General features: G+C 33.7%; 2 protein-coding genes across 10 annotated transcripts in view; both read left to right on the top strand.

Annotated features, from left to right (window-relative positions):
* The window catches only part of SLCO1C1 (solute carrier organic anion transporter family member 1C1), a 57,704-nt gene extending 40,795 nt beyond the window's left edge, over positions 1 to 16,909 (top strand). For 3 of the 5 annotated variants that reach the window (XM_072765872.1, XM_072765871.1, XM_072765873.1), the window contains 6 exons: positions 571 to 766; positions 5,169 to 5,334; positions 8,047 to 8,231; positions 10,801 to 10,865; positions 14,407 to 14,521; positions 16,033 to 16,909. In XM_072765872.1, the coding sequence (XP_072621973.1) occupies positions 571 to 766; positions 5,169 to 5,334; positions 8,047 to 8,231; positions 10,801 to 10,865; positions 14,407 to 14,521; positions 16,033 to 16,255 (950 nt within the window). In that variant the 3' untranslated portion in view covers positions 16,256 to 16,909. Of the gene's footprint in view, positions 1 to 570; positions 767 to 5,168; positions 5,335 to 8,046; positions 8,232 to 10,800; positions 10,866 to 14,403; positions 14,522 to 16,032 lie in introns of all 5 variants that reach the window. The other 2 variants (XM_025995133.2, XM_025995135.2) reach the window with 1 other exon arrangement.
* Positions 16,910 to 18,353: 1,444 nt separating this feature from the next.
* SLCO1B3 (solute carrier organic anion transporter family member 1B3) overlaps positions 18,354 to 25,721 on the top strand; it is an 86,323-nt gene continuing 78,955 nt past the window's right edge. For 2 of the 5 annotated variants that reach the window (XM_072765868.1, XM_072765869.1), the window contains exon 1: positions 18,360 to 18,492. The gene's annotated coding sequence lies outside the window, so the exon portion shown is untranslated. Of the gene's footprint in view, positions 18,493 to 25,721 lie in introns of all 5 variants that reach the window. The other 3 variants (XM_072765867.1, XM_025995136.2, XM_025995139.2) reach the window with 2 other exon arrangements.

Raw genomic sequence — 25,721 nt, 5'->3', positions numbered from 1 at the left:
CAAATAATAAATTTAAGAATAGTTTAATAATACATTATTTTGTTATTGTTTTGTTGTTGTGGTTGTTAGGAAGGATATCAAACTAAGCAACCAGCAGTCTAAATAAAAATAAATTTTGTTTGGGCCAGAAAAATGAACCAAAACTGTGTTTTTGTTCCCTGAATTCCATGCGCCTATTTTTCTTATGCACAACCTTAAAGATTATTAACTGTCACCTAGTTGCCCCTTGATTGTACCCATTAATCCTGGGATTAGACAAAAAAGACATTGATTCATTAATTCAGTGTTTATTGATTTCAAATTCTATGCTAGACATTATGTTAGGCAGACCTCTGAGACTCTCAATTGTGCTATCATTAATCTATAATCTAGACACTCATCAAAATCTCTTGATATGTCAGTAGATAATAGTTAATGAATATTTCTATAACTTAACATGACCAACCAGTCTAATAACTTGTCAGGTACTGTTGTGTAGTTTTGTGTAATCCCTTAGAAAGTTTATGTCAGTGCACTCAGATTTTTTTTTAGAGATTCATGGAATGACACATATTTTTTCTTGTTCCTCAGGGCTCATCAACATACCTGCGGTGGCCCTTGGAATATTCTCTGGGGGGATAATTATGAAAAAGTTCAGAATCAGTGTGTATGGAGCTGCAAAACTCTACTTGGGATCATCTGTTCTTGGGTACCTCCTATTCCTTTCCCTGTTTGCACTGGGCTGTGAAAATTCTGATGTGGCAGGACTAACTGTCTCCTACCAAGGGTAGGTTCACTCATTAAGTAATGTGAGGAAATTGGTTTGTTTAAGTAAATTAATTATTGGTAGATTTACAAAATAAATATGCTTATGATATTTGATCATAAGCATCATAACTATGAGAAGAGAATTATGGTTTTATTATGGAATAACTGACAGTACTGTAATTGTTACCAAAATCTATCATTTCCCATGAATTTGATTGTCTAAGAGAAATTATTAAAAATATTAAATCTACATCTTACTGTAGGGCAACATGACAACGAAACACTCAGATCGTGAATCTTGCCCCTGTCCATCATTAGTGAAGTGAAATTGTACATAGGTCATTTAATCTAATCAAACCTCAAATTTTCCCAATTAAAAAAGAGGAATAATAACTACCTTATAAAATGTTGTAAGATTTAAGCAAGATAATATACATAGAAGTGATTAGTACTTGCCTGGCACAAAAGAGATGTGCCATTTGTAAACAATTGTATTTTTTTCTTTGTGTACTTGGGTAACTGGGGAGGTCTCTTTGCCACTGTAGTCTCTGTTATACTCAAATCATGTGACATTTCAGGAGAGAATGCTATCCCTCAGCCTGGTGACCCATATAACACCTCTCTTTAGCTCTTTGCAGTTGGTGAAGAGAATATTTATTGATGTTTTCAGACCTATGCCATCTCGTGTGGGATGGATGACTAGTTTTCTTAGTTTCCAGGGTCTGTCAACTTTAATGCAAAGTTGGATCTTGAAGGAACTACTCTGTCTTTTCCTTTCAAGAGTCCTTGCCATCACCCTATCTCTGAGCATGAGTTCCCAGATGGCAGCTGTCTTTATTCTTTCACCCAACTCTGCATTATCTGTTTAAAAAAATAATCGAGCCACTATTGTTTGCCAGGCCTACCACCCTGACTGCATTGCCTGACTGACAAAAACCTCTGCCTGTGGCTCAAAGGCCAGTGCTCCTGTTCTAATTTTCTGCCTTCTGCTAGTTCAGCTGCTGCTTACTTACTGCTTGCTCTCCAGCTTTCTTCCTGTGTTTCCTTCCCAGCTCACCTGTCTTGTCTCCATGTTCCAGTCTCCAGCACCTTCATTTACCTGGTTTCTCCTCCTCTTAAGTGAATAGCAGTTATACTTTTCACCATCTAAAAAGTCCTAGAAAATTAGTGACTGCAAAGTTTATATACTCTTGCTTCTGGGAGTTACCATAGCAACGTTAGATTTAACTGAGTGTGTAGTAACGTTGCCTTGCCGATAGCAATGCAGATAAGGACATTAGCTGTAAACAGGAATTGCAAGAAAATTCTGGAAAGAGTAGAAGCCTTGTGCTGTCTTTAACTGTCTATACGATCCTAATGGTAGATAAATAGTGGTAAAGTTCTTTGTATTTTGCAATTTACAAAAGAGTATAACTTTCATTATTTCACTTGTATCCTCAGAGCATCTTTATGAGATACGTTTTGTTCCTCATTTAATGGAAACTGAGTTTAGAAAGGCTGTTTATCTTTTTAAAATGTAATATTCTTTCTACAACATCTTGCTATCTTTAAGCCAAAAGCAAGCACACAAAAAGACAACAATGGGGAAGTTTTGAGGTTCACAATGAAAGTATATCCACATAATAAATGATTAAATATTTTTAAACAAACGAAAGATAATATATTCATTGTGTGAGTACTAGCCCTTGAGCGCAGTTGCCTTAAAAGACTACAACTGCATTGAAATAATGCTATCATTGTCTAAAATATTCTAAAACTCCTCTTTTGAATTTGCTTTCCATATTTTTCAGAATATTCCCAACAATGGTAAAGGTTTAACCTTAAAGAGTAGGTTTGCTATTTGAAGCAGCCAAAGAAATGGCAGTATCCCTGGAAAAAGCTCTCGGATCCCAACATGACTACTTTGAAAGCAAAATCTCATTTGAGTATAAGCATTCTGGCATATTTGATAAAAATTATCTTAAAATTTTAAATTACTCTGTCAACACATCCTTTGTAAAACATGTATGCAACTAATTTCTGCATCAAGATTGTCCTCAATGATAAATTTAACATACTTTTAGTAATATAAAATAATTGGCTTTATAGAATACAGCATGTTCCCCAGGGATTATCCTGAGTTGCTTTGTTCCACAACGGCTGTTTTGATTCTGGACATTGAGCAGAAACCCTGTAGACAGCTTTAGATATGGTAATGGAAGAAACCTATTTTCTGTAAGTGTGATATGATGTAAGAATTTAGAATCCAGAGGCCTGGAAGAATTCTCATGTTGAAGTTTGTCACCAATAAACATTGTGAATTTGAGCCAGTAATTTGCTCACTTTGGACCTGACTTTCCTGATCTGCCAAGTGAAAAGTTGCCCTGGATTTCCCCCCAAATTCTTTCAGCACTGACCTTCTGAGATCTTAGTCCTACACTATTGAGTAGCCTGATTGTAGGCTTTCAAAGGCACTTATTTTTACTTTTAGATACTACTAAACAGTCTCAATTAATTTAACAATTAATGCCTTATAGAAAAGAACAGGATGAAATATTCCTATATTACTTCTCAGGAGGCCTACTTATATCATTTTACTCTGTCTGGAGACATTTCAGTGGCTTTTGGTTTTATGTTTGATATAACCAAATGCATAGCAGTTCTACTAGATGAAATATTCCATCAATTAAGAAATTATAATTGCAATCATTATAGGAAATTACAAGGAGAGGCCAAAATGACTTTTCTTTCCTCCAAAATGAATAGCATTTTTCTTTTATTGACTTACCAGAAACCTTGTTTCTTAACCTACCATGTCCCAAATTGTCCTTGGTGCTGGAGATATAGGAGTGAATAAAACAAACAATTCTTGCCCTCACTGAATGTATATGACAGTGTGTATGCGGGGGAGGGGGAGTGGTGGTTGCCTCAGTTTTAAATCCCTCAAATACTTTTGTAAAAAAAACAAAAATGAGAGGAGGAGATTTTTTTTTAAAGATTTTATTTATTTATTCATGAGACACAGAGAGACAGAGAGAGAGAGAGAGTCAGAGAGAAGCAGGCTCCATGCAGGGAGCCCGATGTGGGACTCAATCCTGGATCTCCAGGATCAGGCCCTGGGCTGAAGGAGGTGCTAAACGGCTGAGCCACCCCGGCTGCCGGAGAGGAGGAGATTAAGCAAATAAATAAGTTCAAAGTAAGAGAGAAAAAAATAAAAGGGAATGATGGGGTGCTTAGGGATGAAAAATAAGATGCAGGTGAAGAGAAATACCATTGCATAAGTACCTCCTTAGAAGAATAAAGGAATCTGAAAAGAACTAGGAGAATAAGAGTAGAAGAATGAATAATTCAGGGGAGAGGAAGAAATAGAAGTGAAAGAGAAGGAATTCTGGGAGAGGTAAAGGCGGAAGGTAAGACAGAATGACAAAGAGGGAGATAAAAGAGAGAAGACAATCAAAATTACGTAAAGTCAACTGTCAGAACAAAAAGCCAGCTCCTTGGGATCCCTGGGTGGCGCAGCGGTTTGGCGCCTGCTCTTGGCCCAGGGCGCGATCCTGGAGACCCGGGATCGAATCCCACATCGGGCTCCCGGTGCATGGAGCCTGCTTCTCCCTCTGCCTGTGTCTCTGCCTCTCTCTCTCTCTCTCTCTGTGACTATCATAAATAAATAAAAATTAAAAAAAAAAGCCAGCTCCTTAAGGGCAAATATTGTCTCATTCATATTTGCAACTATCTTCTCTCCTCCCAAAGCTAGCACTTAAGCCTTCCACAAAATTTTTTTTTTTTTTCACAAAATTTTTGAACCCAGAAAGCATGTAAAAAGAATGACATAAGATATGGAAGATCTGCATAGAGTGGGAGATTATGAGAGAGAGAAAAGTTAATGAACTAGTATTAGTAAGACACACAAATAGGATGTGTAGCTCTTCCAAACTGAAGTCTGTTGACATAATGTTGACGGCTTGACTTTTTTTTTTAACCATGCCATCAACAATGCCCATTTTACTGATGCTGAGACAATTGTGAAGGAAATTTACACAAGCATTCATACACATGTACACACTACCTGCAATGCATTTAATAAACGTCAGTTGCTCTAAAAGTTTATTCTACTTTTCTGTTTTGTTAACCATTTTCCTACATCTTTTCATAGAAATATATTAGAATATCCTAGAGATTGTTGATTTTAGTAAAATCCACAAACCAAGAACTGGATATTATGTGAAGGTGTAAACCTCTAAAGATAACATTCAAGAGAAAGTTAATTAATATTAGACTCACATTTAATTATTAGAAACTGGCATTTCTGATGACAATTTTGTTTCCAAAAGGCAAACTCCATTGGCAGTGCCATTTATATCAATCAAGAACACTGATTTTTGAAGATATTAAGGTGCTGCCTGCTAAGAGGTAATATTTTATACTGTTACATTTCTTTTCAGAACCAAACCTGTCTCTTATCATGAACGAGCTCTCTTTTCAGATTGCAACTCAAGATGCAAATGTTCAGAGACAAAATGGGAACCTGTGTGTGGTGAAAATGGAATCACATATGCATCGGCATGTCTTGCTGGCTGTCAAACTTCCATCAGGAGTGGAAAAACTCTTGTAAGAAAACCCTAATGTGTGTGCCTGTGGTGCCTTCTATAACACATAACCACACAGCTCTATGGGGGCTCAGAGGCCAACCCAAAAGCAGACCATACTGATAGCATTTCTGACTCTTACTCTACTCTTGTTCTTTTGTGTGGAGACAGGAAGCATAACTGTCACTAGTGGAGCTAGGGTTGTTGAAAGATTAGGATAAGAATTAAAATCATGAAACATGGTAGCAGAGCCTTGCAATGATGTAGTATAGTTCTCTCTTTTGCTTGTGAGGAATATTAGCCTCAAATGAAAAAGTCTCAGTCATAAGATCATTTGATAAGATGTGCATTGGGATCCATGTCTCCTGACCCCAAGGCCAGGTACTTTGGATGTTTTAGAGACAGGACATATGGAGGCCAGTGTTAGAAAACTCTAGCCCAAGAAGTCTATACCCAGGGATCACAAACTCAATTTTGAGGAGATTGATAGTTCTAAACACTGTGCCTGAGAAATCAATCAAGCCTGTGTGGGTAATAATGAAAAGAGTAGGTGGCTGGAATGAAAGGGTTCTATAGGGTGGATGAGGGAGATGAGGTTGGAAATAAAGCTAAGAAATCATTTGTAAAGGATATGGATATTATTAAATCAATAAAAGACTCATTTCTACAGTCATACCTTTACATTTCTGTCCCAAACAGACTGTTTCTTTTACTCTCTGTATATATGGCTAACAGACTGCTGTCTACATGTGCTGATGAAATCTGCCTGTATTTGACAGTCCTAGAGGGCTGAAAATTAACCCACACATCTATTTACACAGGCTTATCAACTAGATAAGAATACTTAGGCAAAGACTTCTGTAGATGCAGAGTAACATGTTGATTTTCTCTCTGTTTATTGTTATTTTTGACATTTTATTCAGAGTAGAAAGGATTTGCTTCCAGCAGCAGTGAATAGGACAACCTACCCAACTGAAATCTGAGTTTTTGACCTCCATTCCCCTTTCCCTCCCTCCCTTCCTTCCTTCCTTCCTTCCTTCCTTCCTCATCTCTCCATCCCTCCATCCTTCCTCCTTTCTCTTTTTTCTTCTTTCTTTCTTTCTTTCTTTTTCTTTCTTTCTTTCTTTCTTTCTTTTTTTCTTTCTTTCTTTCTTTCTTTCTTTCTACTTTTTCTTCCTTCCTTCCTTCCTTTCCTTTCCTTTTCTTTTCTTTTCTTTTCTTTTCTTTTCTTTTCTTTTCTTTTTTTCTTTCTTTCATCTCCCCTTCCCCTCCTCTTTCTTTCTTTTCTTTTAGCCACTACACTTTTGTCCAAACTGCTTGAATGTTCTCCTTAATTAGAACTTCTATTTATCAAATCCATTCATGCCAGGAACTAAAAGAGGTGCTTTAAAAATGGATTTAAATATCATGGTCTTCAAGTAATTGGGTATTGCTTTACTTATTTTCCTCATGTGAGAACTGAGGCATTGAGATGCCTAAACTCACATATCTAGTAAGAGGTAAAGTCATGGTTCAAAAACTTTTTACCTGAGAATTAAAAAAAAAATCAACATTGCTACTCTTCCTTGTAAAGGAAATGCCAGCTTTATTCCATTGTTTATCTAAAAATTCATAAACTGTTTTGTGATAAAAGTGACAACTCATTTTATATATACAATTGTCCATGAAATTTACAAAAATTAACAAATAAAGGATTATAAAAGTTGTCTCTCTGTCCAAGATTTAGTTGAGGTATATTATTCAGGATTTTTCTTTGCTAACTACCATTATAAAGTCATATTCTCAAATTATGCCCATTTATTTAAGAAATTTTTAGTGAGTACCTAACAGAGGACCCACTTTAGGCCCTATGTGTACAATGATAAGAAAGACAATTTCTGCCAGAGGTTTCATTCTAGTGGGGATATATAGTTTTAAAAAAATGATTCTGTAGTATTCTAATGAGTAGTGATAAGCACTGTAAGGAAAAGATAGGTTAGGGTAAAGGATAGAGAGATGGGGGTATTTTTTTGAATGAGTGATCATGGAAGCCCTCTTTAATGAACTGAGCAGAGACCTGGGGTGTGTGCACCAACCTTATAGCTATCTAGAAGAGCTGCCCAGCAGAGAAAGCAGAAAGGTTATAAGGCATGGGTAAACGTACCATGTTCAAGGGTTGGCAAGGGCACAATAGAAACCCATGTGTGTAGATGAAGCAAAGGGAGGGGAGGAAGATCATTGAGTGGTGAGATCAGAGTGGGATCCAGGAGCTCCATCATAGTGTGTAAGCTGCTATAAGGATTTTGGATTTTATACAAGTGTAATAAGAAGCTATTGGAAGGCTGACAATAGTAACTGCCATTTTTAAAGGCTTACTTTGCTTACTATGTGGGTAACAAATGATAGCAGGATAAGAGTGGAAATAAGTTGGGGATAAGGAGATCACTGTAATAAAGCAAGAAATAATGGTAGATTAGACTTGGAAGTGGCAGAGAAGGAGATAAGGTATGATTGGATTTACTGGAAGATTTTTCAGTAGGGTCAGTAGTTTGAACATCTGCTGTTTGGATAAGAAAATGTGATTTATATACATTTCACTTTGCTTGCTATACTCTAATACAGAGAAATAAGAGAATACTTACCTTATTGTTTATGTAATGCATGTATACTATGTTGTGAAGTCTTTTAAATAAATATTTTCAATTTTGCTTAAATGTTAACTCAATACTTGGAATTTTTTTCTATTGTGTTACAGATATTTTATAATTGCACCTGTGTGGAGATTGCAGCCTCAAAGTCAGGAAATTCCTCAGGCATGGTGGGCAGGTGTCAAAAAGATAATGGATGTCCCAAAATGTTTCTGTATTTCCTTGTCATTTCAGTCATCACATCCTATACTTTATCTCTAGGTGGCATACCTGGATACATGCTGCTTCTGAGGTGAACACTGATTCTCCTTGCCCCACTTTTAATATATGATGTCCTATAATAATAATCTAGAACATTGATTTCAAATTCTGTTCTATAGAATTGCAATTCCTTATAGTTTTCTCAGGGAACTTGACCCATATCCTAGTTCTAGTTTTATACTCTTCCCACTTTGGGTTTTTATGCAAAGAATATGCTTGAATAGAAGTTTTTCTAGTTAAAAGTTTTTGTAAATCATTGGTCTAGAAAGCAATATTGGTGCCAACATCACCATAGCCACTCAAAAAATATCCTATTTCTAATTGTGGTAATTATATTAACCAGTGTAGACTAAATGTGCTATTTTTTTTTTTAAGATTTTAAGTATTCTCCACACCCAATGGGGAACTTGAACTTATAACCCTGAGATCAAGAGTCACATGCTCACCAAGTGAGCTAGCCAGGTGCCCCTAGGCTAAATATGTTTTAGATTAAGCATGATTTCACTGAATTATGGGTGATAAAAATTAAGATAGTTTAAAGACCCATCAAGGGATCCCTGGGTGGCGCAGCGGTTTAGCGCTTGCCTTTGGCCCAGGGCGCGATCCTGGAGACCCGGGATCGAATCCCACGTCGGGTTCCCGGTGCATGGAGCTTGCTTCTCCCTCTGCCTGTGTCTCTGCCTGCCTCTCTCTCTCTCTCTCTCTCTCTCTCTCTCTGTGACTATCATAAATAAATAAAAATTAAAAAAAAATAAAGACCCATCAAATATCACAATGTTTCACATTTATTATTTTAATATATAGGTTATTTTTCTTGTTCTGACTGGAATTATCTACATGTGGGGGTGTATGGGGGTTGTTCATAAATTTTGAATCAATTGAGTTCTCTAATCCATGAATATATGTTAATGACTCCAAGTGTTTTGCTTATAAAACTCTAAAATAATTTTTTAAACTGTGTACCCTTTTTGCATATTGTTAAGTGGACATCTAAAAATTTATCTTAAGCTTAATAGTAAGTAAGCATTGATTTCCAGATAAGTATTTACATTTAAAAATATAGTGATTTTAAATGTAGATCACTCCTTTGAATGTAATTAGTAAGCATCTCGAAAATAGATTAGATAACCAATATCACCTAATTTAAAATTATACACAAAAAAATCTTTTACAGTAAATATGTTACATATTTCTTTCTTCTCCTTATGCTTATATCTTCACTCAACTTCCCTATAGCCTTCTCCTCTATTATAATGTTTGAACAATTTTTGTTATCTATCATAAATCTCTATAAAAAAGGATGTAAGTTCAAACTTTAAAATAGTAGTTTTATAACTAGTACTTTTAGTGATAAAATTTTCTTCCTAATGAGATTAGCCTTGCAAATATTATTATAATTGATAATAATAACCTAAGAATATGACCAATTTTGATAAAATTATTAAACATAAAAGTCAAATTTTATTGGAAATCAATCTTTAAGAGATGGATTAGTAGTTTTTAATTCATATATTGAAGGATGAGTATAATGTTATTTTAAAATGAAACTAATCAAAAGTGTTGTATACATTTATGATTTTCCACAGTATATTATGGAAATTTATTAGGAACGATAAAGTAGGAGTAACTCCACAAATATGTTTTAGAGCCTTTCAAAAGGGCTTAAGGAAAACATGAGATATTGTCTTTTCAAATGGGAACATGATATTGGAGAGCATTGCCACAGAGTTCTCAGACCAGGATTGTTCTCCATGGGTTGCTATTTCTTCCGTATCTTATACTGGGTCAAGTAGTCACCTACGCCAAGAGGAAGGGTTTTCTTCACCACAAGCCCCTCAAATGAACCATGTTGTGTTTTGATGTCAGAAGATGTCCTTTACATTGAAAGAGAAAAGTTGTGGGTTTTGCTTCTTTTAAAGGAGAGATTAAATGATATTATACATATAAAAAAATTAGTACCATGGTTAAAACTTATACTTGACCCAGTATAAAAGGTGAAAGAAATAGCATGGTTAACACTCAATAGTTAATATAATATCATCATGATTCTTATCATAAAAATTGACAGGCTAATCAGTTAAAGCTATACTTATTAAAGATAATATTATTTTAGGTATTCTTGCACTTAGCTGGTAATTCAGGTCCCCACTATTTAGCAGAAACACTTAGCATTCCACAGCAATTGTGATTGTATCAACTCAGATCAATATGGTCCTGTGCTTTTAGGCCAAAAGCCACAAAAATTAATTATAGGTTATTGATCCCTTATTGTTGCCTCAAATTTCTTATAATTTTTTTCTTTGAGTCTTTTGCTATTTTTCTCATTAAACTTATAATTTTACTTTATCCAATACCATTTAAATATGTCATGTAAAGGTGATTAACGTTTTGGAAATATTAACTATCAGCTCTTTGATGCATTGCATGTAATGGCACATGGATTTACATAATTTGCCCTCACTATGCTAGGACACTATGGGTTCTCCATAAATACTACTTGAATTCTAGCCTTATTTCATATGTGGTAAGCAGATTATCACTAACATTAGTATTTGCTTTAATGGACTATATTTTCTTTATAATGCTTTTGTTGTTTTTAGGTGCATTAAGCCACAACTTAAGTCTTTTGCCCTGGGTATCTACACCTTAGCAATAAGAGTTCTTGGTAAGTATAATATATGTTTTAATTATGGTAGTTATGACAAATGTATTTTGAGTACTTTCCTAAGTATTTTTACAGAATTATCATGCATAACTAAATAATATAGGTGGTTAGGTCCCTATTTATTTTCTTCCTTCCTTCCTTCCTTCCTTCCTTCCTTCCTTCCTTCCTTCCTTCCTTCCTTGCCTAAAGTTTATTCTTGTTATGAAAGAGCCTTTTCGCCTGAGAGAAAAACAAGAAATAAACCAGTAAGAAAGGCTGAAGCCTAATATAATTTTTTCAGTTATTAAAATGGAAGGAATTCTTTTAAGCTACTCTCAATGTTGGGAAAGATCATTTGGTAGATCACTCATGCAATCAAAACAGTATGGCTTTCAACTGACAATTTTTTAAATGTAATTGGATTTTTTTTCGTAACTAATAGATTTTGTAATATGCATTAATTAAAACCCATAGAAAGTAGAGTTAATGAGTCAGATAAATTTTCTGTTCATATGAAGTTTATATTCTAAGGAAGAAAGCAAAGCAATCACAAATATTCCTCTGTAATTTATTAGAAAAGAACCGCCAGGAAAGAAAACAAACTCATATCTTAAAAAAGAATCTGAAATGAGTAGATCTTGATATAAAATGGTTTAATACAAAGAAACAACCTAATCCTGATGAAATTGAGGAAGCAGCAAATATGGAAAGTTCTGCCATCATGACTGGCTTTAATTCTACAACATAAAAACAGAGATTATCTAGAAAAATGTCAGATTATTGAGCCTGAACTATATCCCTGGCTGGAATTGGTTTCTAAATCTACCTCCTTTCAGACATATAGACGTAACCTACACTATAAAGAAGATTTCAAGTTAAAGAAATTATTCATCAGGACACCTGGTTGGCTTGTTGGTAAAACATGTGACTCGATCTCAGGGTTTTGAGTTCAGGCTTCATGTTGGGCACGGAGCCTACTTAAATAAAAAAAATATTAAAAAAGCAATGATTCATAAAATTGATTCCATAAAAGTAAAAAATATACTTGAAAATGGCAAAAATATAAGAAAAATCAAAAGGTAAATGATAAACTGAGAACAATTATTTTTTGCAATTTCTGTAACAGACAATCTATAATATCCCCATCATAAAGACAGCCCCTAAGCATTGAGAACAAAAAGACCCACAAGGAAAAATGGGTAAAAGATACAAACAGCCATTTCTTGGAAAAAATGTACATGCCTCTTAATATATGAAGATAGTCAAACTCTCCCAAATAAGGATAGCACAAATTAAAATTACACTGAGATAATGTTTTTTGCTTATCAGATTTTCAAATCACCAAATGTTTGTTTGCAATGTATAGGACAATAGATACACATTTGCTATTGAGAAAATGGTACCATTTCTCCATGGTCTCAACCATCAATGGAGGGTATGTGATTGTAACTAATAAACTACATGTGGATTTATCTTTTGATCTAGCGACCTCACTTCTAGGAATTGAAACCAAAAACTTACTCACAAAACTATGAATTAGTCAAATTTTATGGTGTCTAATTATTGTGGCATTATACATAATAGCAAGACTGCAGTCTAGTTGTCCATCGATACGAGATATTTGAATAAACTATGGTAAACCCACATAATGGAATCCTTTGCAACTGTAAGAATGAATGGGGAAAAAATATCCATCTAATGTTAACAGATGTGGTCAGCCCTGGCTGCTGTAATAGAATACTACAGGCTGAACGATTTAACAGAATTTTTTTTTTTTCAATTCTGAAGCCTGGGAAGTTCAAGATCAAGGTGCCAGCAGGCTTGGTACCTAGTGAAACCTCTAAGACCTCTTTTCCTGGTTTGTAGACAGCTGCCCTTTCACTGTGTCCTCACAAGGATTTCCTCTGTGTACACAGGGAGAGAAAGGGAGCTTTGGCATTTTTTTTCATCTTCTGATTAGGACAGCAGTCCTGGTAAATTAAGTTCCTTATGACTTCATATAACCTTATTATCTCCTTCATAACTCTATCACTCAAGTGCAGTTGTTTTAGGGTTAGGACTTCAGCATATAAATTTTGAGAGGACACAATAGTCTATAAAACCAAGGGATCTCTAGGATACACTCTTAAATGAAATGAAGCAAAATGTAGAACAATATTCATGGTATGATGCATTTGATATGAGCAGTATGGAGAGGTAGAAATATTACACACACATGCAAAGGTATTTGCTGATATTTTAAAAAAGAGGGATGCCTGGGTGGCTCAGTGGTTGAGCATCTGCCTTCTGCTCAGGCATGATCCTGGAGTCGCAGGATCGAATCCCACATCAGTCTCCCTGCATGGAGGCTGCTTCTCCCTCTGCCTATGTCTCTGCCTCTCTCTCTCTCTCACTCTGTTTCTGTCACTAATAAATAAATAAAATCTTAAAAAAAAACCACAACAGAATTATAAACTAAAAATTGATGATGATGATGGTAGTGGTGGTAGTGATAGTGATGGTGGTGGTGATGGTGGCAGTAGTGGTTACTTGGAAGGTAAAAAGTAAGAGAGGACGGTATGGAAAGTAGAGTTTGTAACTTAACTCTGATTTAATTTTTAATTTGAAATCATGCAAAGCTTTTTCAGGTCTTGATCTCAGGGTACATTCATTGAGCCCTGTGTCAGGCTTCAAGCTGGGCAGGGAGTCTGCTTGAGATTCTCTCCCTCTCTCACTGCCTTTCCCTGCCTCTCACACATACATGCTCATTTTCTCTCTCTTTCAAATAAATAAATAAATAAATAAATAAATAAATAAATAAATCTCTTTAAAAAGATGAAATCCTGCAAAATTTTTATATAATTAAGAAAACATTGAAAAGAAACTAAAACATTCTTAAACTGAAACTAGCCATGTAGCATATTGGAGGCATAACCATACAGAAAACCAGTTAGATTTAAAAGGACGGGATCATTACCAAATCCACATAACTTCACTACATTCTGTAGTCTTATCTTTAACACTAACATTGGTATTGTTATGTTGTAACTGTTATGTATTTTAAGATAAAGCAAATAAGATATTATGTTAATATTAGAAACCATTATTTTCAGCACAATAGAAAAATGATAACAGCATAAAATAAGTAAAACCCATTTTTAAGTAATGGGAAAATTACCAGGAAAAGCAGGGTAAACAAGGGTTAGATTTGTTATGGAGATTTAGGTTGGTGCCTTCTCCTTTTGATAAAAGCCTCTTGGGATTAAGAATCATCTGTCTTTTCTTGGTACAGAAAGATAGGCACTGTTACAAATGGAGATATCTCTGTTATAAATGTAAATCTCCCTTACAAAAAGGATACTTGTGCTCCATCTCCAGAACTTCTCCTATGCCTTCTGTTTCAAAAAATAACCTTTAAGTCAGAGAAATATGAAGTAGAATATTCTGATCTCCTGCAGGTACCTATTATCTCCAAAGCAGTATTTTTTAGGTTGAAAGTAGTTCCAGAGACTTACTCATTATAGGATAAACAAAAAGATGTGTATATATTTTCAGTAGCAATTATTTGTTTTTCTCACAGCAGGAATCCCAGCTCCCATGTATTTTGGAATTTTGATTGACACTTCTTGCCTCAAATGGGGATTTAAAAGATGTGGAAGTAGAGGCTCCTGCAGATTGTATGATTCAAATGCTTTCAGGTATGGGATCAAACTCGTAGCATCTCACTAATACAGCATTCTAAGTTTGCACAATGAAATTAGCAGTAACCATTTCTCACTGCAAAAGGATGATCTAACCAAGAAGCATGTTCTTTTTTATAGAATAATTTTATTATTATTTATTTGGCTAGACTTTTCATTTTTCCCCATTCCTAATCTTAACTCCCATTTTCAATGAGTAATCATTTTAAAAAATTCACAAAAGATTCCAGAATACAGTAGAATTTTTCAAGTTTATGCACACAAGTGGGTAATTCTCTGAAGCTCAGAAGCATTTAAATTTAGGTCACATTTTGGGTTTAATTCTATTCTTTTTCAAACTGAGCCAAACTGTCCCATTTACGTCAGATATAATCCCCCTGGGCAAGAGTTGGATTTGGCTCTAAATCTGTCCAGCTTTTATTGCCAAACTGATGTTCAATTATTCCAGTACTTGAGATGCATAAAAGTAAAAGGTTTTTTCTGTGTATATGAGTGTGTATGGGGCTGAGGGGCATGGCTTTTTCACTATGGTATCATTCAGTTCAGTTCATCAAACATTTAGTCCCCTTATTGCTTAAAGCAGTGCTTCAATGGCTTAAAAGCAGGAAGGATTTTTTTAGATTTACAATCTGAGCATTTTCTGGAGGGATAAACTTGGTACTGAACTGTGTAAGTTGGACATTGGATGTGAATTGAGCCAACCATCTTAAATAAGTTTGTTTGATTTAATAGGCTTTGATGTTATGTGAGAAATTTATTTTGGTCTGTGAAAGGGACTTGATCTGTGAGTAGAATTTGTGCTTTGCTCACATTTGCTAAGGCTGCATTATTTTAATGTAAAGACAATGTATTTCATCAGAGACTGAATATGTGTACAAGGTGACCAGAATAAATCATTCAACCTGTCCTTCCATACCTTTCTCTTTTATGATAGAATGTGGAACTACAGGGTGCTTATTGAAGAAAGTGATTTAAACCTCTGGTTTATTCTTAAGTTATTCTGCTCCACCAAGAGCTCTGATTCTCCCTTAACATTGCTTCTTGCAGTTTTTTGTAGAAGTGCATTTGGGCAAGTTTCAAGGGTAGGGTAACCACATAATTTATCATTCAACCTGGATGCTGTTGAGACTGAAAAGGAGCACTATTAAGAAGTATACTGGGACAACACCAGCATAAGCTAGGACTGTTCTGGGCAAATAGGCATATGGTCACCCAGTCTAAGGGAATAATTTACAGAGAAGATGGAACTGATTATGCAATTAGTAGTAACCAAAAATTATGGCACCACTAAGAGATCGCTTTATATTTGCACACTGCCTTCAATAGTCTGTCTGATGTTCATAGAAAGGTCTTTTATAGCCACTGAATTTGTTCTTAAGAAAAACATCTTCGTGATGGTTTCATTGATAGATTAGTTTTCTTGATATTGATATGTATTGAATATCATTACCTTCCATTCCCATTTTGATAGTTGCAATAATTATGACCAAGCTTCTCTCTCCTTTTAGACACATATATCTGGGACTAACTGTGATGCTGGGCACAGTGTCCATTTTCCTAAGTATTGCAGTACTTTTCACTTTAAAGAAAAATTGTGTTTCAAAACATAGAAGCTTCAGAACCAAGACAGAAGGAACAGTGGTGTCTGCAAGAATGAGGAAGGAAAATTGTACTACAAGTGATCATTTGCTACAACCCAACTACTGGCCAGGCAAGGAAACACAGCTCTAGAAAAATGATGACTTGAAGCAATATTTTTGATTTCTGGAAATTCTGTAAACAGATTTTAATCAAAGGCATTTTAAATGTGTATTTTTTTTCCTTTCAAAATATGTCTTTGTGTTTGACCCTAGGTATTAAATAATGTACCTAATAGCAAATATCATTAAACAAATTATAGAAAATGTACATAATTAATCCAAACATTTTAATTCTTCCTTATATTATTATATTATTTATACAAATCCCTTATATTATCTACTCATTCTGTTTAATTTTGCCTTGTACCCTTTGATATATTCACTGTATTTTTAGTGGAACAATTGTCCTGATAATCTAATGGCTATGTATAAAGTGATTTCTAAACTGAGATATTTGTCAAGAGGAAGAGAGTCCTGTTAAAAAATTAAATTTTATCTTGGCTTCCTTCAAACATGACCCTAATGAAGATCTTAGGATAGAATCAGAATATGTAGAGAAAGATTTCATTTTAAGCTCTTCCTTTGTTTTGGACTATAATAATTGATACAGAAATGTATAGTGGCAAATGATTTTGGAAGATTCGAATTTTGGATTATTAGCTCATTTACCGTTCATTGTATGTGCATTGTGTGTGACACTTGAAGTGACCATGATGGTAAAGTAATAAAATTAATATTAACATGCTTCATTGTCCTTCTATAAATTCAGTGGATTAAAAAATACTGTTAATACAGTACTCCCCATATTTTAATATATGTAAGCTTCTCCAGATGGATGCATATGATGTGATCATAAAATGCATTTGAAAGTTGAATTTAAAGTCTGCAGTAAGCTTAGGTGTTATAATAGGAATGCAGAGGTGATGGGTTTAATGATGGCATAGTTCTTGGGTGATCTGTCTGGCACTCATCACAGGGACTAAGGGCTTCTGGGCAGGGGACTGACACTGCCACAACCTGCCAGATAGTCCTTTGTTTCTGAACATTTCCTCTCTGCTGGCTTCCTGGCACTTCTCTGAGGAGATATAGTAGGTTCAGCAGTCTTCCATCATCAGCTTTATAATTATTGTATTTTCCTTCCTCCAATGGCTGTATGAGGGGCTTGGGCCTCCTTAGAAAGGCAGACTTAATGATAAAGACCACCCCTGTGGAGTCTTGAAGTTGTACCATAATTGTTAGCAGCCTTTACAACAAACAGATCACGTAATCAGGACACTCCCAACAAGAGGTTTGTTTGAGGAGTTTCCAGGAGTCTAAGTCTAACAAGAGGGTCCAGCTCAAAAATGCAATAGCCTTAAACAGTGGAAGGATCAACTAGTACAAACAAAATAGTTTGCTGTCTTTTTATCTTTCCATTACATACCAGTCCTATAAATATGAGTGGAAAAAACTGGAGATGGAAAGTTTGGGGAGGGAGAGCAGAGGAAATTTCCTCTAAATGTATATTGTGTAATTTTATTTGAATTAATGATGCAACATTATCTCATATTGTACTATTTTTTAAAAGAAAAATCAACATGCTTTGTTTCCAGCAGGCCTACATCAGACCTGCTGCTGCTGTGCTAACTTGAGAGCAGGAATTATTTTTGTCATCCTGGTATCAGTCTTACCCACAACAAATATTTATAAGGTGGGTGAGTGAGTATACTTGTCAAGAATTTTCTTTGTAGAGCTGTAATTTAAATTCAAGGTCCTTATCCTGTCTCCCATGTCCTCTTTATTTTTCAAAGCTTTTTGTAGCAATATCCTGAAAACTAACTTTTTTTGCAAGTAAATTTCTAAACAGAATCCTATCCAATATACTCTTGAGTAATTTGAAAAATCAAAATTGGCATGAAAGTTGATTAAATGATCTTTTTTCATAAAAGTATTGGAAGTCAGTGAAAAGGAAGCATTTTTTTAATGCATAACCATTACTTTGGCAGTGGAATTAAATATACTAAACTCAGTAATATGGCATATGAGGGTATAATTTAGTGGGGAATTGAATTTGCTAAGAGGAACCCTGATATTTTGGATGAGTAACTTCATCTGACAGAAGTAAGCAGGCTTTTTATGCCTCAGAAAGCACATTATTAATTTTTTACTAAGAAACCAAACTTCATTTCAAAGGTCAAAAAAACTCCCTCAGCGCCAGGGCCAAACATTTAGAGGTAAGACATTGACTGACATGTGGGATCCCAACATTGCTCCTTATTCTACAGCCATAGCCTCTGGAAGTGACCAGCACCTTAAAGGAACATCTGCTTCAATATAACTTTCAGACAGGTAAATCTCCAGCAATGTCATTTTATAAATGGAGTGACTTAAATTGGATTAATTGACATGCCCAAGGTGAAGACAGGTAGACTAATGCTGATTTTTTCCATTATATCATGATGCCTCTAAAGCAGGTAATAAAAACAAACCCTCTGAAATTCTTAAAAACAACTAGAAGAACTTTTGTCACCATTAGCATTTAAGAAATCACCACTTAAATACTACAGATTTATATAGTCACACATAAAGGGAGATTGAATGAATACAGTGACTATAACATATTCTCAAGAATAGTAATAATTTTTAATAATTTTATAACAACTATTCAGTATAACAATATTAAGCACTCTCCTTATGTTTGCTTGAGACATGTTATTTCAATGCAAATATCAGAATAGCATTATGTGTTAGGTATAATTACTGATATTTTTAGAAGAAGAAAGCACAGTTTAGAGATTTTTAGTGACTTATTCAAGCTAACAAGTCTCAGTAACTGGTGGAACCAAGTTTAAATTGAATTTTATCAGTTTTGAACAGTCATGTTATGCCTGTATTAACCTATACTCTAAATTATTATCTCTTGCTAATTTTGCTAAAAATAAATTTTGGACATCTCTGTTAGAAAAGTTTTAACACACCAAAACATGTACAACGTTTTTATAAAAAGCAAATGATGCAGAATGATTTAAAATGGAAAGTACCAGTCCTGCAGCCCAACTTCAACCTCTATTCATTCCTCAAAGGCAATAACTTCTCAGAAGTTTGGGTCATTGATTTCTCTGACCATTACTTCCACATCTTTAGATAATATGCACATACCATGTCCTTGACTTATCAGCTTTGAAGCAATGTCTATTGAGTGTCTTCTCTGATAGGTTAGGAATGATGTCTCTCATCCTATGTAATTATACATAGTGAGATCCCTTTTCTGGGTTCCTCAAATGTCGCATCAATACCTCCATTTCTCATTCCGCTAACATAAATCATATTGTGTTTCCCCACCTTGTAAAATGACGACCCTAGAGCTTCCTCCTTTCCTTTGATGTCTCCAAACTCTCTTCATCTCCTTTCTGTCCCCTGTACCTTTACTTCTGCATTGTCAAGAATGATAATGTGAAATATGTTCAGCTCTGTCAACATTCCATCGGGAAAAGCCTGAATGTTTATGATCAAGATCTGTGGCATCTACTGATGAAGCCACAAAATCTCACAATTAGGAGAAAAGAGAAAAACAGGAATAAAAATGTTTACTGAAGACCTATTATGAATCAAACATTAGAAGCATATTAACACATTTAAATATTAATGATGTAAAAAAGTGTTTAATGCTTGAATAATTTTAGGATATGCTGAGTTAATGATAACTCTCACACAACTATACAATCCTTAATGTGATAATGTAATGCTAATTTCTTCAAGAGGATGTGTATTTCAAAATTATTTAGCACTAAATCCACTTTTTATTAAAAACTCTTGGACCTAGGTAATTGTCAATGCAGTGTATTAGGAAAACACAATTTTAGCATCCTCCTTTTAAGATTTTTTGCTTATCTTGTATGTCTAGTATTAGGCTTATGCAGTTTTATGAAATTTATAAATTTAAAAAATTTATAAAATTTCTAGTTAATTTGTAAAATTAACTAGAAAATCATTTTGTTTTAAAAGTTCTAGAACAGATAGTATAGGAAGTATCTGAACCTTTTACATTTTGAAAGAATGTTTTTAGCCTTTTATTTTTTTATTTTTTTAAAAGATTTTATTTATTTATTCATGAGAGACACAGAGAGAGGGGAGCTGGCAGAGACACAGGCAGAGGGAGAAGCAGGCTCCATGCAGAGAGCCTAATGTGGGACTCCGTCCCAGGTCTCCAGGATCACACCCCCGGCTATAGGCAGCGCAAAACCACTGAAACACCCGAGCTGCCCTGTTTTTAGCCTTTTAAAGAAATAATACTTTGAAAAGTTTTTGATTGGTTATTGAAGCTTTAAAAAAAAATCTGCTTACTGATTCAACTTTGAAAATATATTTTTTTCTAGAAAAATCTCCATGATTCTTTAAATATTTTTTTAGTTTTGTAAAATTAGAGCAAGTAAGCTTATATTATACTCTTAGGTTTGTCTTTTTTGGTGAATTTTGCTTAACAGGGACTTATTTTATTGAAATTTTCAAAGAAATGGCTTTTGGATTCTGTTTCTCTGCTACCTAATTAATTTTATTTATTTTTAATTAATTTTTATTTTTTACTTTCCTTCTCTTTCTTAAGGCATGCTTAAAAAAGACTTTACCTAAATTCTTGACTTGTAGGCTTAAACTATGCTCTAGTTTAGTAATGAAAACATTAATTAATATCTCTTAATGTAAAAATTTGTATATAATTAAAAGGCTTGCCATGCTGCAGTACCAGTGATGTTTCCCTACTTGTTTACAGATACGTTCTTCATTTTGTATTTGATTCAAAATTCCTAATTGCTCTTGAGGGAAGATTATTTAAAATTTCTGTTTGGATATTTTCATTTAAATTTGCCTTTTGGGCAGCCCGGGTGGCTTAGCAGTTTATCACCGCCTTCAGTACAGGGCGTGATCCTGGAGACACAATATCGAGTCCCACGTCAGGCTCCCTGCATGGAGCCTGCTTCTCCCTGTGCCTGTGTCTCTGCCTCTCTCTCTCTCTCTCTCTCTCTCTCTCTGTGTGTGTTTCATGAATGAATAAATAAATTAAATAAATAAATAAATAAATAATAAATTTGTCTTATTTTTCAGATGAATCACATTTATAATTAGAGAATGTAGCCTATTCAGTTTATCTTTTTGGAATCTTATTGAGGATTTAAACTAGAGAACTCAAGTTATGAATATTAGTAAGTTCAGGTTTTGGAAATAAAATATATTCATTGATTATAATACAATACTAAATATATATTTACCAAATCAAACCAATTAATTATATCATTCACATCTTTTGATACTTTTTTCTTTTTATTTTTTCTTTTTTTTAAAACTTAAAAATAAACATATTAAGATCTTTCAATGTAATTGAATGAGTTTTGTGAATTGCTTCCAATTTTTCAAGTTTTCATTTGTAGAACTTAATGTGTTTTCTAACTGTTATGTCTTTATGATATATAGATTTGATTTTTAAAAATTTGTTATAGTTAATATATTTTTTGAATTTTGTTATAATAATGCCACTTCTGCTTGTCTTTATTAATTATGTTTACTTTATAAATTTTTGGCCCTGCTTTTTTTTGATTTTCTGCATTCTGTTTAAGGTTAGAAATTTATTAATAGCATAAAATTAGATTTTCTTTTTACTTTAAAATTTTCTCTATTAGCAAATATAATTATCACACTTGATATTTAGTTTTCCTTTTTATATTATTTATTCCATTTTGTTTTACATTTCCTTCTTTGCATTTTCCTTTATTCTTCCATGTACTATATGTGCTGCATTTTTGCTTTTAGATTGCACTAACAATATGGAAATTATATCCACTTATTTAGCAATATTTTGCAATTGGTTATCCGAAAGTTATCCAAGAATTATAAAAATATACATTAATATCATTTTTCTCTTCTTAAAAATACAAAAAGTCAAATAAGAAATGCTATATATTGACTCTCTTTTTATAAGGCTAAACATTTAAAATGTTAAATTTAAAAGACTTAAATGTAAGACTTGAAACCATAAAACTGCTAGAAGAAAACATAGGAGGTAAGCTCCTTGACACTAGTCTTGGCAGCAATTTTTTGGATTTGACACCAAATGCAAAGGCAACTCAAACAAAAATAAATGAGTGGGATGACATCAAACTAAAAAGCATCTGCACAGCAAGGGAGCAAGGGAAACCCGCAACAAAAGAAAAGGCAACCTACAAAATGGGAGAAAATATTTGTATATCATATATCTGATAAGAGGTAATAGTAAAAATATATAAAAATTCATACAACTCAACAGCAATAAAATAATCTTATTAAAAATGGACAGAAGGACTGAGTAGACATTTTTGTAAAGAAGACATTCAGATGGCTAACAAGTAAATAAAAAGATGTTCAATATCATTAATAATCAGGGAAATGAAAATTAAAACCACAATGAGATATCACTTCACACTTGTTAGAATGCTATCATTAAGAAGACAAGAGATAAAAGGTATAGACAGGAATGTGGATTAAAGGGAACCCTTGTGAACTATTGGTAAGAATATAAATTCATGCAGCCATGACAGAAAACAGTATGGAGGCTCCTCAAAAATTTAAAAACAAAACTACCATATGACCCAGGATTCCACTTCTAGATATATATCCAAGGAAATGAAACAGGATATTAAAAAGATATCTGCACTTCCATGTTCATCACAGCATAATTTATATAGACAAAATCTGGAAACAACCCAAGTGTCCATCAGTGGATGAATGGATAAAGAAGATGTGGTGTATATCTCTATATACAATGGAATATAATTCAGCCATGAGAAAGGAGGAAATCCTGCCATTTGTGATACATGGGATGGACCTTGAAGGCATTACACTAAGTGAAAGAAGCCAGAGAGAAAAAGACAAATACTACATGATATCACTTATGTGTGAAATCTAAAAAGAAAAAAAAGAAAGAAAAAGAAATAAAATTCATAGAATCAGAGCATAGAATGGTTGCCTGGGGCTAGAAGGTGAGAAGGTAGGGAGAAGTTGGTAAAAGTGTACAGACTTTCAGCTATAAGATAAATAAGATCTGAGAATCTAATATAAAACATGGTGACTATCCTTGTTAACACTGTATTGTAGCTTTTTTTTGGTATATTTTTTTATTGGAGTTTGATTTGTCAGCATATAACACCCAGTGCTCATCCTGTCAAGTGCCCCTCTCAGTGCCAGTCACCCAGTCACCAACTTCCCCTTCCAAAAATAAAAGGCATGTACCAACATATACATCCATGTATTGATTTTTGCTCACTTAATTTTTATAAAAATTCATATTATTCATTATACATCATTCATAACTTGTTTTATTTTACTTAAAAATGTATCTTGGAAATGCCTGTAGGTAAATATTTATTTATTTATATTATGGTAAATATATATATATATATTATGCAGGTATCAAAACAAAATAAGATTATAATAATATAATCTTAATATTATTCATATATATATGAATATATATATATATTCGTATAATCTTATTTTGTTTTGATACCTGCATAATATTTCACAGGCTTATCAAATAAAGATTTTCAATACTTCTCTAAAAAAAACCACACTGTATTATAGAATTGAAATTGCTAAGAGAGTAGAACTTAAATGTTCTCACACACAAAAAGTGAGGTTATTGATGTGTTAATTAACTAGATGGGAGATTCTTTCACAATATATATGTATGTCAAGTCACCACTATGTACACTTTAGATATCTTACAGCTTTATATGTCAATTTTACCTCAGTAGACCTGCAGTTTAATTATAAAAAATAAAACTACAAAAAGTTGTTTTTACTTTCAATCTCTCCTACTCACAATTCTAAGATTGTTTTAGTAATGTTATCAAAGATTTAAGAGCTAAATTATTAATAAATTATTTTTATGTGTCTTGTCTTTGCTATATAAACAAATCACAAGGAAAATTTCAAGCATGCATCCTTTTGCCTATCTTAATTTATTTCTTTAAAATAGATTCCTAGAGATAGAATGTTTCAAATATACTAACCAGTGACATTCTAAAAGAGAAAGACAAAAGAACATCACACAAACAGCATTTGAAAGATGACCTGTCCTCAAACTTCACCAATTTATCAATTTGATAAATTGAAAATGGCATTTCAATTTCATTTTTTGTTAGTGTATTTTTTTTTAAAGATTTTACTTATTTATTCATGAGAGACACAGAGAGAGAGGCAAAGATACAGGCAGAGGGAGGAGCAGGCTCCATGCAAGGAGCCCAACATGGGACTCGATCCCAAGGCTCCAGGATCATGCCCCAGGCCTAAGGCAGGCGCCAAACTGCTGAGCCACCAGGGATCCCCTGTTAGTGTATTAAAACATATGTCTACTGGTCATATTTCTTAGAGGTTTTGTTCACAATCTATCACAAACATTATTTGGTGATTATTTTATTAATAATATTAGCCATAAGTATGTTCCATGTGTAATAATTTTTCTAATTTGAGGGCTGTATTATTTTGCTAAAGCTGTCACAATAAATTACCACAGACTGGGTGGTTTATACAACAGAAATTTATCTAAACAACGGTTCTGGAGACCAGAAGTCCATGATCAAAGTGTTGGCAGATTTGCTTTCTCCTGAGGTCTCCCTTCTTGGCTTGCAGATAGCTGCTTTCTCAATGGTTTCACATGGCCTTTTTTTCTGTGCACATGCATCCCTGGTGTCTCTTCCTCTGTCCTAATATCCTGCTCTTATAAGGATATCAGTCAGATTGGACTTGGGCCCACCATAATGGCTTCATTTTAACTTAATCATCTCTTGGAAGGTTCTATTTCCAGATACAGTCCCATTCTGGAAGACTGGGGTTACAGCTTCAACATATGAATTCTGAGGGAACATAATCCAATATATGACAGGAGTTTAATTTTTTGTTTAATGTAATTTTTTACTTAAATATTTTAAAATTATAATCATATACTCCTTTATAGATTCTACATATATATGCTTAAAATAATTTTCTTACCTTATGATGGTCTAATTATCTGCATTTATCTATGTTTTATAATTTAGTTTCCAAAAATATTTAATATATCTGGATTTATTTTGATGTATTTTTTAAAGATTTTATTTTTTTATTTAAAGTAATCTCTACACCCAATGTGGAACTTGAACTTACAACCCTAAGATCCAAAATCTCTCTGACTGAGCCAGCCAGGTGCCACTTGATATAGTATTTTGAGATGAAGTACTGAATTATTTTGACAAATTGTTATCTACTTGCTCTAATACTGTGTTTAGAAGTCCCTATTCTCTACCTTTACAAATTATTAAATTATGAGTGGGATTTTCTAATCTCATTAATATGCTATTTCTGTAATTTCTGTAATTTCTAATCTCATTAATATGCTATTTCTGTAATTATATGAGAATTACATATAGTATAAAAATGTATAAAATACATTTTAATTTCTGACCACTAATGCCTGCCTTCATATGATTCATTCTCAAAGTTTCTTAAGTATATTCATTTTTTCTTCTGGATAAATTCAAGACTATTATATCAGCTTCCAAAAATATCCATTG

Source organism: Vulpes vulpes, chromosome 8 (genome assembly GCF_048418805.1).
Source record: "Vulpes vulpes isolate BD-2025 chromosome 8, VulVul3, whole genome shotgun sequence".
Classification (NCBI taxonomy): domain Eukaryota; kingdom Metazoa; phylum Chordata; class Mammalia; order Carnivora; family Canidae; genus Vulpes; species Vulpes vulpes.
The sequence above is the reverse complement of the archived record's forward strand: the minus strand, read 5'-3'. Positions and strand labels throughout refer to the sequence as shown.